Source organism: Propithecus coquereli, unplaced genomic scaffold (assembly GCF_000956105.1).
Source record: "Propithecus coquereli isolate 6110/MARCELLA unplaced genomic scaffold, Pcoq_1.0 Scaffold137, whole genome shotgun sequence".
NCBI lineage: Eukaryota > Metazoa > Chordata > Mammalia > Primates > Indriidae > Propithecus > Propithecus coquereli.
The window spans coordinates 8472156-8485673 of record NW_012137969.1 but is presented as its reverse complement, the minus strand read 5'-3'; the positions used below and the strand labels follow the sequence as shown (position 1 = coordinate 8485673).

Below are 13518 nucleotides of genomic sequence, written 5' to 3'. Positions count from 1 at the left end.
TTTGTGTAAAACTGACAATTAAAAGGACATTCCTATACACTGCAAGATGTTCACTTGGGAAAAGTCAAATAGTAAAAACTGACAAGCAACACCAAGTGAGAAAGGCGATTGTAACTCCTGTACCTCCATGGACCTCTTCTCCTGTTCCTGGCTACGCATGAGCAGCAGTCTCAGTTCCTGCACCACCTCAGACCTGCAGATAAATAGTGAGGAAAAGGGGGAAAGAGGCGTGGAAGGGAGGACAGGAGGTGGATGGGGGAAAAAAGACAACAAACCTACACAATCCACAATCACTTTTCAAACTCAACTCATTTCCCTTAACCACCCTATCCCTTCCAGCTAATCTCAGACTTACTGGTACACACCTACCTTTCTGTTCCTCACCAGGAGCCCCATATTCTGAAATCAAAGAGGATTACAGATGCTATGCGGCACAGCATGATAAACAGTCTGGGCCCTTTCTCAGGGCATACCAGCTCCACACCTGTTCTCATTACCTCTCATCGAGCTCTTCTAGCCTGCTCTTCACTGTGTGAGCATTGTTATCCTTGGTGATTTTCTGCAGGAGGTAGAAAGTCTGCTGGAACATACGCAGTAAATACTCCTCAAATTCCATAGGCACACAGTTCTTGGACATGAGTTCATTGATGCAGGACATGGCCAGGACCCCAAGCCGGCCGCGCTCCTGACCCAAGACACAGTTCTGGCTGCTGCCGTTAACTGATGCCATCTTTCTGGCCCGGATGTCACAGCCAAAGCGTGCAAAGTGGAAGATGGTGGTAAGGAGGGACGGGGTGATGCTGGCAGACAGAGGAATCCAACTGAAGAGATGGGCCAGGCACTCCAAGGCCAGGGAACAGATATACTCACTCTCCGCATCAAGGATGGGGATTGGCTGATTCAACAGTTTGGCTGAACTAGGACTCTGCAACAGGTTACTTAGTAGGTCACCTGAAAACAGAAAAGGCTTTTCAGATATCCATTATCAAATCTCTTACAAACCACTTCAAGTGATTGTCTTTGCCAAAAAAAAAAACAGAAAAGAAAATCAGTTTAGTTACCTATAAAGTAAAAAAATAAAATCAATATGCTCAATGTTGAAACACCAATTAGAAAAAGTTAACAGTATAGCAAAATAAGATAACTGACTGTGATTCTTGGGGGAAAAAATCTGGATATAATCTTCAGTGTTTTCACTTAAATTGAGCGTTAGTGAGATCTGTAGAATAGCAGTTTCCCAGAAGTCAGCAGTGGAGATAAGGACAGGACTATTTTCCAGCTGTAAGCCCCACGCCCACCCAAGTTATTCTTTTCTTTCTACTCTTCTCCAAAATCATGACATTGTTTTTGAAAAAAAATTATACATGGGCATTAAATAAATAAATAAAAATCCCTAACATCACATATAAAGTTGGACACCAAATGAATTAAAGGCTTAAACTAAAGACAAAACTTTAAAGTTAATAGAAGAAAATATACAAGTATCTGAGCTATAGGGAAAGGGAAAAAAAAAAGACTTATTAAAACTACTAAAATGGAAACCTTAACAAAAAATACTAATAAATTTAATAACATCAAAATTAAGAGTTTCTAATCAATGAAAAACATAAGGGAAAGTTATCAGGCAGATAACAGACCAAGAGAAGACATTAACAATTTCTAAAAAGGACTAAAAGCTAAAATACATAAGAAAAATGCTGCACATCAACAAGTACAATCACAACATAAAAACAGGCAGCTGATATGAAGAGATAATTTTCCGAAGAAGAAACTCAAAAGCATATAAAGAGATACCAAATTCATTAGTAACCAGAAAATGCAAATTAAAAGGCAACTGAAAAAAAAGAATAATGTTGGTGAACATCAAGTGTTCAGGGCGAGAGATGGACACGGAACATCCATGCAGGAGCAACAGCCACACTGAAGAGGACCCTGGCACTCTGCAGTCCCGCTGGTCATTAAATCCCACCACCTGACCATTCTCCTCCTAAAGCAACCCTCACCGAGGTCTGTGAGGGGACAGACAGTGGTGTGTGCAGCTGGGGAGTCACAACAAGCTGGTTCCTCACTGAGGGGAGAAGACAAGGAAAATGCTGGGGATGCGTATGTACAAGCAATAGCCCAAGGACACAGGCAACAGTAGGGAGAGACTCTAAAAGGATACTGTTAAATAAAAGTTAAGAAACAGAATTACAGTATTACCATACCATGTACCTATATTAAAAGCTATGGACACAAAACATTAAGTTTTTATAAGAACATGTTACCAAAAAAAAAATCCACATTATCGACATTACAATGGCTGCTCACTGTGGGAAAGGCAAATAGGAGAAGAATGGGCATGAAGGAAAATAAATTAAAAAGGAGCAGGGTCTTCTACAGACCAGTGATACACAAGTGCAATGAACTGGGCGGTATGATCAGTGTAATTATCTGTACCTTGGTTTGAAATTATAAAATCTGGGCGGAGCTCACTGGTTCATGCCTGCAATCCCAGCACTTTGGGTGGCTAAGGCAAGAGGGTCACTTGAGGCCAGGAGTTTGAGACCAGCCTCGGCAACATAGCGAGACCAAGTGTCTATAAAAAATAAAAAAATTAGCCAAGTGTGGTAGCACACACTGTAGTCCCAGCAACTCAGAAGGCTAAGACGGGAGGATCACGTAAGCTTAGGAGCTCGAGCCTGCAGTAACCTATGATCATGCCACTGCACTCTAGCCTGGGCAACAAAGCAAGACCCTGGGCCAGGCGCGGTGGCTCACGTATGTAATCCTAGCACTCAGGGAGGCCGAGGTGGCAGGATCACTTGAGGTCGGGAGTTCGAGACGAGCCTGAGCAAGAGAGAGACCCCCTCTCTACCAAAAATAGAAAGAAATTAGATGGGCAACTAAAATAGAAAAAAAAATTAGCTGGGCATGGTGGCACATGCCTGTAGTCCCAGCTACTTGGGAGGCTGAGGCAGGGAGGATCGCTTGAGCCCAGGAGTTTGAGGTTGCTGTGAGCTAGGCTGACGCCATGGCACTCTAGCCCAGGTGGCAGAGCAAGACTCTGTCTCAAAAAAAAAAAAAAGTATACAGAGAAAAAGACCAAAAGTCTAAGGGGAGCCCCTTGGGAGCTCCCCTAAATCTGACAGGGAACTACACAGGAATTCAGGCAGGGCACGGAGAGTCCAGCAGGAATTAGTTTGGTTGATTCACTGAACCCTAAGGTTTCTCAGAATAAATTTCCACTACAAAAATCGAGCTTATGGTCAAGAAAGCTGAACAATTTTCTGGAAGTTTTACTGTTTAACTTGGTGCCTTAAGTGCACAAAGATAGTTGCGCAAAAGCATCAAAATGAATCTTGATTAAATAAATCATAAGCACTGTCCAAATAATGGAGCCAGATCTGATGACTTCACTTACAATTATCATAAAGAGAAAGAAAAATGTCACAACAAATGAACAAGCAATCCTTTTTTTTTTTTTTGAAAGGGGAAGTATACCAACTTAAAAGCTTACTTAACTCCCTAGGCCCTACATTGTCTCGATTTATTTTGCTTTTTCTCAAATACTAAAATTCAACATTTTGAAAAAATTTAATAGTGTTTAAAAGGCAATTCTCAAGAAGTATGCACCATAGTTTAAAGTTTTGTTACATGGAAATGTCAAGGTGGTTCATATTTTATTTTACCTAACCTCATAAAATCTAAGCAACACATAAAAGAGGTAAGCACATATTTCTGGTTTGTATTATCTGATAGTCCTCAACCTGGCCCTGAGGAAAATAAAGTCTATGAAAGTATAAACTCGGTTAGCTCAGAACATGTATCTGAACACAGCCAACTAAAACACACAGGTTTTGGTACTAGAAAATGATCTTGGAAAAACAAATAAGCTTCTCTGCAGGAAACACTGCTGCTAATAATGGATGCCAAACTAGTATTCAACTATCTAGAAACATACCTAACTCAAAAGAACTAATCTCAAACTATAATTAAATAAAATGGTAAATTTAAAGACTAGCCAAACTGCGGATACTCCAAGGTGTTCACTCACTCATAAAATCAAATCTCTGAATCATTTGCAAACTTTTCTTTAACTATTTGAATTGTGCAAAATATAGAAATCTCTTGAGCCACCTCAAATATCCACTCTAAGAATGAAGGTTTGCCCCCAAATACAAATTAAGGTTCAATTTCCTACGAGCTTTTAATGCACTCTAGAACTCTGTAACAGTTTTTAACCTAAAAAATATGAAAAATGCCTCTTTAAAAATCCAAGTACGATAAATGGAATTTCAAATAAATTAGTGTACTTTGAGCAATCCTCAAAATTTCATGATATATTTTCAATTCTACAGTAACTCTGCAAGAATTTCAACTTCCACATATTAACAATAGGCTACATAAAACAGTTTGGGCTTAGAGATGTCTGATTTCAACATCCCATTTCCTTGGGGTAAAGGAGAAAGATGTAGAAATATTTCTCATTAGCCACATCACCCTTTACAATAGGGGAAGAAATAAGTGCCAATTCACAGGATGTACTCTACTTGAAAAGCATCTGTGATCACTTAGTGTAAACATGAGTATTTAGAAACTAAAATTTCCTGCTCAGATACAATTTCCTCTTTCCATCCATTCTTGAAAGTAGTCAGCTTTAGATGAACTGTACTCTGAATTTTGAAACAGATATTAATATAATTGTGAACAATAACTAGCAACCAGTAATCTATTTAATAACAACTGCAAATATGCCCAAGCTTTATCATTCTATTCTTAACTGGTGTGAATTCAAGGCTGACTACTGCACACCGGCCCCCATCTGTCTTGGCCAACATGACTTCTCCCTGCATCCAGTGAAGAAGAAAGCGCTCTACATTCCTACATCCTCTCCTTCAGGCTGCTGCCCACCTCTTGCCACCCCTGCAGAATGACAAAGCACACCTGTCAAGGCCCCAGGCTCATACCAACCTCAGCACAAGCAACGCAGCCATGAAATTTGTGAAAAAGAGAAAAAGAAGGGCAACAAACTAGAGGGAAAGCAATCATAAGCTTAAAGGGGACGACAGCTGGATGATAAAAGGTCAAAGGTGCCATCTTTATGATAGGCAAGAAGAAGGAAGCTGTGTTGTTCAAAATATTATACTAGAAAGCACAAGTACTTATGAGAAGAGTAGAAAGCGAGCTGCTCAAAAAACATAGGCAAAAAGGCCAAAAATAGATTAAGGAAGAATCAGCATCTCTATCTGTACATAAGCTACTGCTAATTCCCTGCTGAGACCCCCCAAGTGCATTTTAAAAAAGGAATGCCGGCACACCCGGCAGGCAGGCAGATCATACCACTTTCTCCTGAGGTGGGGGATGGTGGTGGAGTGGCAGCAGTAACACTGTGCTTGTCCCAGACAGTCTCCAAGATACCTACCAAGAAAGGGGAGGCAGAGTTTAAAAGAGTAGTGAAGTCCAACATATAAAAATCAGATTTAGAAAAACAATGTATTGATATCTTTGATCAAACACCAGTATTTAAACATCCGTCTCTCGACCACATATCCCCCTCTAGCTTATGGCCATAACTCTCTACTTCACTTCCAGCTGTCTTCTTCTGGAAAGCACTGTCCCCACTCAGAGGGGGACTCTACTGCCTCACCTTGACCTTGCAGTGCAGCTTCTTCCCACTATTTCCATCGACACTGCTCTTTTCCAGGGTTACCTGGTCGCTCCATCCACTCAGTGGCCATGTTAACCCTTATCCTCCTTGACCACTCTGTGTTGTTCCAATCAGTCTTTCAACCAATTTTAAGTGCCCACCACGTACCAAGCACTAAACTAGAAATACAAAAGAAAAGGGCCCTAGACATCTAAAAAAAAAATCTGGGTAGAGAAGCTAAAGATAAAAATACTTTTCACTACAAGATTCCTACAGCAGCAAGCCCAGGCTCCCTGCACCTTGAGGGCCTCATGGCCAGGCGCTGCACATGCACCTCCCTCACGAGTAGGTCTAATGGCAGCACAGCAGCCACGGCCCTCTGGACTCAGAGTGCTCCACTCTCCTTCCATCTTCCTGTCTCATTTCGTGGTTTGCTTTCTGCTGTTCTTACCCTTCACACATTGTCACGAGGCTCTAATCAAACAGGAGAGGGAGATGCTACATACAACTACAATCTAGTTAGTGCACAGGGGGCAGATTCCACACCTTGTCTCACTTCCCTACACAGAATGGGAAATTTTCGTATCTTCCTACTCCTCCAACTTCTTCTGATTTTAAATTCAAATTATTTTAAATAACATGCTTGCCACCCACCTTACTTCAAGTGCAGTAATCAGCATTGTGATCACATTCCTATGACCTGCGCTCTACCTCATTAATCATAGTTACAGTAAGGACCCAAGGACCAATTAATGAAAGACTACAAGGAAAATAAGTTACAAATCTATTTTGAGGTCCTAGGTGGTAGACACTGGACTGTAAGTGCTGGGAATACAGCACTAAATTTTTTTCATTTTTATGCTCAGTCTCAGGAACAGCTCCAACAACTGCTCAAAAATGCTGAGTGCCAAGGCCTCTGTCTCTTGGCACCACTGAACTGCTCACCTGTCAGTAGCCCAAGCACTGTCTGCACCTGGTCTAGCAGCAGCTTCCGCAACTCCTCCTTCCGAGCCACACTGAGGTCCTCACGGGGACAGGCCAGCTCTTCCGAAGTTGTCTTCAACATAATCAGCCCAAGGGGGGTTGTCACAGGGGACTGGATCAACTGCCGGGGAAAAAAGCAAGTTCTGAAAAGAGTGTCAGACTAATAAGGTAAACAGAGGACTTAGTAGCATTAAACTTGTGAAATGCCTCTGTGTATGTTTAACAAAATTCTAATAACATGAACTTAAAAACAACTAGAAAAAAATGTTCTTTTAACTCTAACACGGCAATTCTTATGCATGACCAGATTCCCAACAATGTCTTGGTTACTTTGCCCAGTAACCAAGTTTTGTATGTGTTTATATAATATTAGTGATAAACACATATGATTAAAATGTGTATATCGATTTGTGATATCTTTAACATTCAAGTTGTTAAATCGGCTTTACATTTCCAAGCTTTATGTTTCTAAGCTTTGCATGCTTCAGAAAAATTCATGATTAAGCATGCAGCAGAGTGAACAACAGGCATACATGTCATTAAAACTATGACTATGGTTGATTTTGCAAGTATCTATGTAACAAATTAAGTTACTTTTTCTATCTCCTGTAATATTCTTTCTACCATAAGAAAGTTTAAATAAGAAACAGAAAAAAGGTATAGCATAACACTACTTGTATCTTCCTAATCATTTTAAGGCATTACTATTACATTTATTTTTTAGTTTCCAGAAATGATAAGAGTGAGTCACCACTAAAATTCTCTGTTGAGTTATATACTACAATCTACAAAAAAGCAAACAATTTAAGGAGCATTTTACCTTTTCCTTTAATCATAATCAAATTTAAATGTAGTTCATTCTCTAATACAAGTTAAGTTTTTTTACTTACTCAAGCTACAAAATATAAGCTTTAAGGAAGAGGACACTCAGGAACTGCACCCATACAGACCATATATTCTTAAAGAAATACAGGGCACCTTCCTTTCCCTTGAAAACACCTTTTGCCATCACAGACCAAGGAAAAGCTCATCCCCAAAGAGCAGAAAAGTATTCAATAATGGGAACTTAAAATAAATTCAATGGTCTTCAGAAGTAGCATTATGTAAAATGAGCAGCAATGAATGGTGTGTTCAAAATGCTCTCTGTAAAATCAGTTCTCTTGAACGCTAAAACTTCAAGTACATCTTCCACAATTTTTCTATTCATTTTCTACAAATTTGGACTATTTCTAACTCTGACTTAAATTCAGATAATGCAGTACAGGAAAAACAGGAAATCCCTCTTCTACCAATTTTTCTTAACATAATAAAGTAGAACTGACCCTTCGTAAGCATCTCTTCACATTTGGAGACCTTTGGGTTATCAATCTGTATTCTAAGATTTCTATTGCTCCCCTCTTTTCATTTCTTTCTTTCTTCTCTACCTCTTTTGTCTCTATTCCCCACCCCCGAAGCCCTCATTCTTACTCTCTCAGCTGTGATCTCCCAGCTGGATATTCCATTTGGCAATATAAACTCTCCAGTAGATAAGAAATGCTTCTCTGCTCCCCAGAAATAAAAAATTCCTTTAACATGGAAAACGTTTCCTAAAGCTCCCCTTTCTCTCATCATTTAGGGGAAGAAGAGAAGGCCAGGCAAGAAACCGGATGGAAAAAGCAAGCTATGCTTCACTTGAAGGAAGAGTCTGATAAAATGTGTAATTTTTCTTCTCATTAGCTTTGTCTCCAGAAAGCTTTTTATTAAAATGGTGTTTCCCTTTACCACCTTCATGTATATAATTTAAGCTTATAATAGGTAATATTTGCAATTTATTTTAAGACAATAAGCTCCCTTAGGTAGAAGATCAAGTTTCTAGTGTGAACTTCTGAACAGGTTCAACAGTTTTTATTATACAACCCAATCAAAGAAGAAACAGCAATTCTTTCCTATGCTGCTTGCCCCTTAATTATCGGGCCCTAGGCACAATGTGACCACAGGCTCGGCTCAGCAGATTTCAGGAATCTGAAGAATAGATTCTACAAAGGTGTCATGTGTGTGCTGGTGCATGTGTCGGGGAGACAAAGAGAACAGGGGTCAGTTTCAACTTCAATCACTTCCTTCTCTAGTGGCCTAGAAAGGGTATAACCAACCCACAGAACTGTGTCTTTCTGGGGCCCCAACTCAACTCCTCTCTGCCTGGTACCATGGTCACCACAATTGTAACATGAACTGCATAAATGCCCAGCCAACTGTCACAGAGGTTAAAAAAAGCCTATGCACCCCAAACTGAAAACAGACCATGATGGATTTGAGCAAAAAAAAAAAAAACCTTTTAGATGGTTTACTCGAAGGATTGTGTGATGAGGAAATTGATTCCAGAACCAGTTTGGCATTCAATACCTGAAGAAAAGGTTTACTGTCAGCCCTCAGTATTGGGTTCCGCATTCACGGATTCAACCAACCACGGATGAAAATATGTGGGAGGAAAAGGATGGTTGCATCTGTACTGAACATGTACAAACTCTTTTCCTTGTCATTATTCCCTAAACAATATAGTGTAACAACTATTTACATAGCACTTACACTGTATTAGGTATTACACATAATCTGGAGATGACCTAAATTGTACAGGAGGATATGCATAGGTCACACGCAAATACTATGCCCTTTAACATCAGGGACTTCAGTATCACAGATATTGGCATCTCTGAAGGTCCTGGAACCAACCCTCCTGCAGACAGAGATGGACGACTGTACTTTATTATAGTTATCTGAAATGTCAGCAATTGAACACTCATCATTCTTGACGTGGCTTATATGCCACTGCATGCTTCACAAGGATAAATAAGAAGTCAGAAATAATACAATTGGAAAGAACTTTAAAGATCACTTAGTCCAACCCTCTCATTTTACAAAGTAGGAAACGAAGGCTCACATAAATGGCAAGAGTTGCTAAAATCAAAGATGATTTTACACAGACAGATGCAAAACCCAACCTGCTGCCTCCCGATCCAGTGCTTTTTCCACTATGTGGCATTTCAAAGTCACGACGGCTACATGAGGTTAAAGGAGTCATTTCTGAAGTACGAAAGGGGGAGCTGGTGAAGAACAGAGGAGGACAACTAGCCCCTTTAAACTGCCGTGAGCGCTTCACCTGAAAATGCTCTTCCAAATTCTCCTTTTTTATAAATAATTCTACTTCAAGGGAAGAGAGGAAATGTTTTATTCTCAGCTGGGTAGAAATCTGGCTCCTCCTCACCTGCTACTATCAGGACTGTGTCTCTCCATCCCCTTCAACAATATGATAATTACTGTTTGCACAGCTATTTCCTCAGTAAATTCTGAACTGCTGAAGGCCTCACCCTTGCACCCCCAACACCTGGTGCAGTACCCGCCAGGCTTTCAAATACTTGCTGAACAGAATTTCACAAGAGATTAACAGAGCAACTGGGTTTTTCCCCCTTTCTCCACTGCACAAAGGTACAACATGTCTCAAGAATACAAAACTAAGGAAATGCGATAATCTATCCTACAATAACCTCACTACTGCAGTTCCAAAATGCTAACCTTAAAATTCCTCTTCAAGACAAGGAAATAATCACTTCTACAAACAATTTACAAGGTAAAGTTTCCTTAGGTATATTCTTACCTGTAAAATGTTAGTAAAAAAGTCATGGTAGAACATGGGCCAATCTTGACGTCCAATATCAACAATAACTTTGCAGAGTTTGTTCCGGATAAAGTAAGGTAAGGTTTTATGGTGAGCCAAAAGGAGTTTGGGCAGGCAGCTACGAATTTCCATCTTATCCTGAGATGGGACCCCAAGCCACATTTTATTGATCAGATTCTGAAAAACAAATATACATCTTTTAAGCTAACAACCTATACACAAAAATAACTGGTTTTCATCCACAGTTAGTTATATCACCCCAATAAATAAGAAACTCTTTTTTTAAAATAAAAGTTTGGAGCAATTTGGCAATAAGAACAATAAAAATATTCAAATCCTATGACACGACACTCCCATTCCTACGAAGATCCGCTAAATAAATTAACAGAAACAAACGACTGCATGTGCAAAAACTTTCTAATACTCCATTGTTTCTAATGGCAACCAAAAAATAATGATCGAAACAATCTCTCAATCTTCTAAAATAGGAGAGCAGCTTTGTGAATAATGTCACAACCATGCATGGGAATATAATATAAAGGTGAGTGGGAAAAAGAATACAAAATGGCATGAGCAATATGATTATAATTAGATTTTTTTTAATGTGTGCACGGAAAACAAGGACTGGAAGAAAGGTGATATAAATAAAAGTTTTTGTGGTTGGGGATGATGGTATTATGGGTATCATCCCTCCTCCCAAAATGTTTTTCTGCAATTATCTTTCTCTCTTAAAAGATAATAGGAAGGAAAAGTTACATGTTACCACAAACAACCTACCTACTTAACCCTAAAGCCAACCATTCATCTTCCCTTTCTGGTGTTGAGAATGGAGGGAAAGGAGGCACCACATAAGGTAGTATGTGGGAAGAAGCCCCTGAGCTGAGTTCCCACTCTTTTCCACTCATCTGTACATTAAAGCCAAACTCTAGGGCCAACGACATGGCAATTTGACCACAAAACACTTCAGAAGAGTATAAAATTATCTGACAACTTACCTCAAAAACCGTTAAACTGTACATCATTACATAGTCATTCCTAGTGCTGGAGAGAAAATACAGGCAGAATCTCCAGGCTCCTATCTGCTGGGCAAAATTATTAAGAAGCTCCTCTGGAAAAATTAAACAGCAACAAAAGGTGGTTATGAAAACACACGAAATTAAGATAAGACTGGGCTGTCTTATTATTTTTTTAAACATGTCTCTCTCCATATAATGTAAATGAGGTCAAATCCAGTTGATTCTTCAAGATAGAATAAATCATATAATAGTTTTCTGACTCTGAGGTGACCATCAACACTGACAGTGTCTTCAGCCATCTAAAAGCCAATAACTTTGCTATGAATACTTCTTCAGGCAGAGAAACTTTCATTGTTAAAGATCTTATTTAACCTAATGTGTGTATGGAATGTTATAACACTATCATTTCATCTTCCTAAAAATGATGGCTAGCTTATTTCCTGTGGCATATGAGCTGTATTTTATTCCTCATCACTCCTCTACAAATCTTCAGTAATGTTTAAATTATTCACATACACACTACAAAACCACGGCTAGAGAAGCAGAGAAGGAAATGATTAAGATTAATGTTACAAAGACAGGATAGGAAAAAATGCAAGGGAGTTTAAGATGGCTAACTCTTCATTTGGCTTGGTTTTATTTTAAAGCATCACCTAAATAAATAAGTAAGTAAGTAAGTGTAACAATCATGAGAGTTGCCAGGAACAGCCCTGTCCACACGTCAAATCATTTAGAGATGACTTTCCTCTCCACAGGCTGCTGACAAGCACAGCCAGAGTCCACAGGTGGCGAGCATTAAGAGTCTGTCGCCATGTTTCTGGATATGCTGCCCCTTAGTCACCTTGACCTGCTGCCCTGGACCTGAAATATAATCCAAAAAGTGTGAAAATGTGTGGGCCAACAACCCAAGAGATTCTAGGAAGCCTTTGGAAAAGCAGAATGCACACACAGCAGCTCCTTTTAATCCTAAAGTCAGTGCTCTGCTAGTTCCCTACAACCTGGGCTAAATGCAACAAGGCAGCCTTACCAAATATTCCGTAAAAGGAAGCTGATGACCTGTCCTAATAATTAAGCAAAAGTTTCTATGAATCCCAGAGGTGAAATCAAACCCAAGGCTGTGGCTGGAAATGAGGATCTCTGGGCTCTGTTCTAGACCTTGCCCCTAATTCTCGGAGTCTGACCCCACACGAGTCAGTCATCATTCCCCCTTGACACTTCGATTTCCTCTGCCAGTAAAATGACCAGATGATCTCCCGAGCTCCTTGCTAACAGTTCAATCAACCTAACCCCTAGAGCACTAGGAACTCACCTTAGCTGGAGGGTGGGTGGAGCTGTTTTAAGAAAAGGCCTCCCTCCTTTCTCCCACCTAGCTAGGAAAAGCCTTTAATTTATCCTAAGACAACAGAAAAGAAGCAAGAAGTGGTTCCTGCCCACACACTCAAATAAATCTACAATGACTAAGTACAAAGAGAACTGAACTAAGACACACCCACTGTAGAGAACCAAACCCCCGGATTCCCCGTAGCCTGCATTTAAATTAGACATTTGTAGCATCTAGTTATTTAAAGCTATCCTAGAATCAGGTTAGAATACGAAAATGTTCAGAGGGTTCACACTTTTAATTCATGCACACACAAGGTGAGCAATATTTGATCTGCAAACCAAAAATTAAGAGAAGAACCAAAAGCATTTCAATTATAAGCTTTAAAAAAAAAGACTGAAAAAATTAGAGTGTTGGAATAAAGCAGATTAATATAAGGGAAAGAGCCTCCAACTCATCTTCTTTGGTAAAAATCACCACTGATATTTTTACTGTAAGTATAAGATACTTTAGTAGCATAAAACTAACAAGGGGGCCAGGCACGGTGGCTCACGCCTGTAATCCTAGCACTCTGGGAGGGTGAGGTGGGAGGATTGTTCAAGGTCAGTAGTTCGAGACCAGCCTGAGCAAGAGCGAGACCTCATCTTTACTAAAAATAAAAAGAAATTAGCCAGACAACTAAAAATATATATATATAAAAAAATTAGCCGGGCATGGTGGCACATGCCTGTAATTGCTTGAGTCAGGGAGTTTGAGATTGCTGTGAGCTAGCTGACACCACACACTCTAGGCCCGGTAACAGAGCGAGACTCTGTCTCAAAAAAAAAAAAAACCAGCCTGAGCAAGAGCGAGACCCTGTCTCTACCAAAAATAGAAAGAAATTAATCGGACAGCTAAAAATACATAGAAAAAAATTAGC

The 13518-nt window shown here is 39.8% G+C and overlaps 1 protein-coding gene across 1 annotated transcript in view; it reads right to left on the bottom strand.

Moving 5' to 3' along the window:
* XPO6 (exportin 6) overlaps positions 1-13518 on the bottom strand; it is a 104490-nt gene that overhangs the window by 58011 nt on the left and 32961 nt on the right. The window contains exons 3-7 of the mRNA XM_012639056.1: positions 11258-11370; positions 10242-10439; positions 6575-6734; positions 5323-5400; positions 498-951 (exon numbers count right to left, since the gene is read on the bottom strand). Coding sequence (XP_012494510.1) covers positions 498-951; positions 5323-5400; positions 6575-6734; positions 10242-10439; positions 11258-11370 — 1003 coding nt within the window. The remainder of the gene's footprint in view (positions 1-497; positions 952-5322; positions 5401-6574; positions 6735-10241; positions 10440-11257; positions 11371-13518) is intronic.